General features: G+C 38.5%; 1 protein-coding gene across 1 annotated transcript; it reads right to left on the bottom strand.

The window, feature by feature from the left end:
* Positions 1-619: 619 nt before the first annotated feature.
* On the bottom strand, positions 620-1,514 carry LOC101286481 (olfactory receptor 5P3). Its single transcript, XM_012536516.1, is given in 3 exon segments — positions 620-687; positions 690-914; positions 917-1,514. Coding segments are annotated over 3 exon segments (891 nt in total).
* Between the last annotated feature and the right edge of the window lie 3,755 nt (positions 1,515-5,269).

The following is a 5,269-nucleotide window of genomic DNA, read 5'->3' as shown; positions in this document are numbered from 1 at the left end:
AAACTCTTGAACGTATTTTGTAGAACAGATCCCTGAAAGGGAAGCGCTAAGATAAATGGAGCTTTCAGGTATCTTCTGATTTGGCTTGCTGAGGGTCACCTGCAGAAGTATTGTGGGAGGAATCCTGTTGCTCAGCCTCAGACCACAAGGCAGCAGAAGCTTTACAACTGCCAGCATCACTGATTTCAATCCTTAGATTATCTGTACATCATGGACACCATCTCTGTCAGATGACAAGATCATGGATGGCAACACTACTCTTTATTTCCCACTCAAGGAGTTTCAGGTGCTTCCAGTTATTTCCGAAGACTGCGTTCAAAGAGCACAGAACTTATTTGAAAAGATTTGTACTTGTAGATGCAAGAAATGGTGGGTAAACTGAGAATAAAATTTTTTTTTGCTAATGTTCCTATCTTGGTGAATGCACATTTATTTTTTTACACTGAAAATTTTCTTGACAATAAAAAGAAATGAAATTTGTGAGTCTAGAATACTATGAATATACACTGAAATTTACTTAGTACATTATTTATTCATCTGCAGGAGAGGCCTTCATTACACAGTGCTTATTATTAAAAATCAGATTACTTTAGTAGGACTACCAGTGTGGTCTAGCCATTCATTTTCTAATGGCCTCTTTAACCTCCTTGTTCCTGAGACTGTAAATGAGGGGGTTCAACAGGGGATCAGAGACACCACTTTGTTTTGTTCAGTTAAGTAGCTGGACTTGGGCATCACATAAATGAAGGTAATGGTCCCATAGAACAGAGTGACTGCTGTGAGGTGGGAGGTGCAAGTGGAGAAGGCTTTATGCTGCCCCTTAGTAGAGCATATCTTCAGGACTGAGAAAAGGATGTAGATGTAAGAGAAAGCGAAGATAAACACAGTAACTACAATGATGGAGCCAGAAGAATGGCTGGAATTATTTCAGAAGTAAAATCATGAGAACAAGAAAGCTTCAGAAGTGGTGAATAATCACAGAAAAAGTGATTGACTTCATATGGTCCACAGAAGGACAGGCTTAACAAACAGCCAGTAAATGTCCAAGCATTCACACACCCACCTTAATAGGAAGCCCCCACTAAGAGAATGCAGGCTCTGGGGGACATGTGGGTGGCGTAGAGCAGGGGCAAGCAGATGGCCACATGGCAGTCATAGGCCATGGCAGCCAGCAAGAAGCACTCAGCCGTCCCAAATGTGACCGAAGAACAGAGCTGAGCGACACAACCAGCAACACGGATAGAGGTTCCTTCCCTGAGGAAGCCCATGAGCATGACAGGTGTGACTGATGAGGAGTACCCAATGTCTACAAAGGCCAAATGGCAGAGGAAAAGGTACTCTGGGGTATGAAGCTGAGGGCTGCTTCTGATTAACGTGATTATGCTCACATTGCCCATTAAGGTGACCACGTGGATTCCCAGAAACACAATAAATAAAATGGCACAAGCTGTAGTATCCTCTGCTAACCCCAAAATAATGAACTCTGTTACCGTTGTATAGTTTCCAGTCCCCATCTATACTGAGAATGATATCCACTGAAAGAAAAACAAGTGGATATTAGAATAGAAGAAAATAGTATAATCTGCATATTTATTTTTACAATAGCTATATAATAACAAAATCCCAACATACACACTCACATGTAAATATTTGGGGAAAATATTTTCACACACAATACCTTGCGTAAGTCTTAAAAATATAAATGTGCATTGATAGAAGGCCAGGAATACTCAGAAAAATCTTTTTTTTTTTTCAACTTAACACATTCAAGTCACATTTGTCTTATATAATTAGTTTAGGTGGTCTGTAAGGAATAGACTCACATGAGCATATCCTAGAGACAGCCACTAGATGGTATGAGGGACCCAGTAACTGTATCTTCTGAGCCAAAGACATGATGAAAGGGAGCAGAAATGTCAGAATGGGCCAGCTCCCATGGAAAAGAACAACTGTTTAAAATGATACCTGAGGTATCATTTCTTCTATGAAAGAGGCTGAGCAGTCATATGAATCCTGAATTTAAACAGGTATCACAGTTAGAGAAAAGATGAACCAATATCCAGGAAGTTTGAACAGAGGCAGAGTGTAGAAAAAGGTACTCAAATCATGAACAAGTTAACCTGGAGAGACTGCAGTTTGGAAAAGGAGATGGCATCATCTTAGGATCAAGCTATCTGATTCATAATAGTGAGCCAACCCGGGAAAGGAAACCAGACACATTGATCAGTTTACTCCTGAAAGACCCCAGTGGTGCCTGAGACTTTGCATAAACTGAGCTGGGCTGTTAGCAAAAGGTTCCAGCCTCCTACTTCCCACAGGTACCCAGCCCATGTGAATAGCCCCTGTCTGAGAAAAATCACACCTTTAGGTCAGCTTCTGGAAAGCTCTTTCCCATATCAACTTGTTTGAGAAAAATCATGTAAAAGCAAGAAAATCATGAGAGCTTTCTCATATAGTCACAGAATGCCAGGCTTCAAAAAGCCACTCCATCCATTCTATCTCTCTCATTTTACAAAGTTATAAACTGAGATCTAAAGAAGTTAGGTGACTAATTTTAGGTTAAATGGCTTTCTGACAACTGAGCTGAGATCAAAGCTCATTCCTGGAGCCAATTCATTACCATATTTATATAACACAGATGTTTTCTGTAATTTGTAAAAAGAATATAGAATATCGGAACATATATTTGGTTCATTTATATGTTCAAAAAGTTTTTCAATTATATTAATATATAAGTAATATCTTTACTCTTAAAGGATGATTTTGCAATCTAGTAATTCATATAAATAAATGGCTACACGGTAATGACAATTCTGTGAGGCCGATGATAAAGGGCCTCCTTCAGTGCCCTGACCCAGGAAATTGATGTGCCCCTGTTTTCAACTGAACCATTATGGGTCCTTAGTAGATAAGGAATCAAATTTAACTAGGATTTTCTTTTTGCAGAGCAACAAAGGGGATAGGTATGGTGTTTGAGAGTAGGTGCATGTAAGCTGAGCAAAGGTGAAGTGAGTACATGAGATGAGTAAAGCCTGCAAAAAAGTGCCAGGCCCCCAGGGAACTGAAGATTTGCTTTAATTATTCTACTAGGGAGAATGAGCTAGAATGACAGGAGGTGGTGATGGTCACAATTTGGGATGCTTAAAATGAGATTAAAAGCTACAGTTGTTGGCAAATGACAATATTTAAAAGTCTAAACTCTGATGATGAGAGTGACTGGATATGGTAGGAGGGAAAAAAAGATGTTTGGAGGAGAGATCAAGAAACTAAGAGGCTGTGATGTTCAAAGGATCTTCTATGTGGAGATATTAAAACCCAATTCTCGTTCATCAGGAATTGTGACAGGAATACCGTTAAGAGAGAAAGAGCAAGCCAAAGCCAAAAACTTCCAAGGATGAGGAGACATAATGCCAGTAGCAGGTGATTGCAAAAGGTGGAGGAAGATAAGGAGGATTGGTTAGTCGAGTCTGATGATGTAAACTCAACTATAAGTGTTTGCAGGTAGGAGAGAGAAAATGTCTACAAGTGGCAATGGGGGAGAAGGAATACTATCCACTACCAGGCCCAGGGCTATGAAGAGTAAGAGAAAAAACATACTTCTCTTCACTTGAGAAGACTGAAGAGAAAAAAATGTCCTCGGGGTAGCAAAGTATCCACTGAAAGGACAGTGAAGAGAATGGAATGTTCTAAAGAGATTCTGAGGACATGAGATTTTGTTGATAATTGTGAGTGCCAAAGAACACAGGAAAAAGGCTTCAGGAGTTAAAGAGAGATGGAATCAGGACTTCTTGATTCAAGAGAAAATGAGACTTGAAAATAACCGTTCTTAGCTCCAGCAGAATGGAGATAACGTTCAAAGACAGAGTAAATTCTTAGCTCCAGCAGAATGGAGATAACATTCAAAGACAGAGTAAAGAAGATAATACACAAAAATATTGAATATGTATTGTTATGTTGTGGTTAACAGCTGAATGAACAAAAAGGAGAATGAAGGCTACTCCCAAAATTGTGGAGGAAGGATGACGGGAAAATTCAGAGCCTGTTCCGAGTGCCAATAATGGCATGCAAGCAAAGGGTAATGCCATGAGCTTTTGCAGCCATATAGGCCTGGAATCAGATTCTAGCTTTGCCACTGATTATCTATGGAATCTTAGATGATTTATATAAATTCTTCAACCCTTCATTATTTATTTGTTTTTTTAAAAAATACCTCACAGGATTCGTGTGTTGAATAAGATGACGTACATGATAATATACTGTTCACAGAAATAAGTGGATGCTCAACAAATGATTATTTCTTTGAAATACCCAAACCTTAAGTTCTAATACAAAAATGAAAAACAAACATTCTTGTATCAATAGAAAGGGAAAATTATTCCCTGCAGATGTTTATACGTCAACGATAAGGACAAATGTCAAAGAATTGTCATTGTAAAGCAAGGCTGTATTTATGAGATTCAGGGTCTTTGGGGACGTAGGTCCTTGAGTACACTACTTGTTTGTGAAAATTCCACCGAAAATCCGTCAGGACAGAGAAAATTATAGGTATACGTGCTCATATAAATATGTGTCATCTTAAGAATATCTACAAACTTATTTTTGTGTGTACATTCGAATTTTTAATGAAAACTTTTGATGGATTTCTAAACTAATTCTAATTGTATTGGGGCACGCAAGAAGAAACAAAGATACAGTGTAGCAGGCGTAACTTCAATCCAAAATAGAAATCCTTCTGGGAAAAATAAGTGCTTGCGTGTGCACGCGCACGTGTGTGTACGTGTGTGTGTGTATGGGTTGATTGTGACTAAAGGCAGTAAATATCAAACTAATATGAAAAGAAGAGACTTGGGATTCTCATGGCACATGGTTTAAAATCGTTAACTAAATATCACCTGTGATCCCCTAAAATAAAGTGCCCACCAAAGGCAAGTCTTTTGATGACATAACGCCTTAGATCAGTATGAAAAGCTTTAAAACTCATTTACTGTGGTGTTGGATTATCTCTTCTAATCATTCTAGAAACCTCAAAGAGAATTACAGATTCATATTTGTAAATTCTTTGCCTAAGTAATGGAGTGAAACCAAGGACTATCGATGACTAAGCCATAATTCCTAGGGCAAACATTGATCCTGTCAGTTGATATATTGTATCACTTGAGTTCAGAGGCTCCATAGGTCTATCATGTGGAATTTAAACATTGATCAGAAAATAATGGAAATGAGGATATACTGGAGAATTTGGATGACTCAAATTACCCTGAACCTCAAA

This window comes from Orcinus orca, chromosome 8 (assembly GCF_937001465.1).
Source record: "Orcinus orca chromosome 8, mOrcOrc1.1, whole genome shotgun sequence".
Lineage (NCBI taxonomy): Eukaryota > Metazoa > Chordata > Mammalia > Artiodactyla > Delphinidae > Orcinus > Orcinus orca.
Note: the sequence above shows the minus strand (reverse complement) of the source record. Positions and strands in the feature narration are given on the sequence as shown.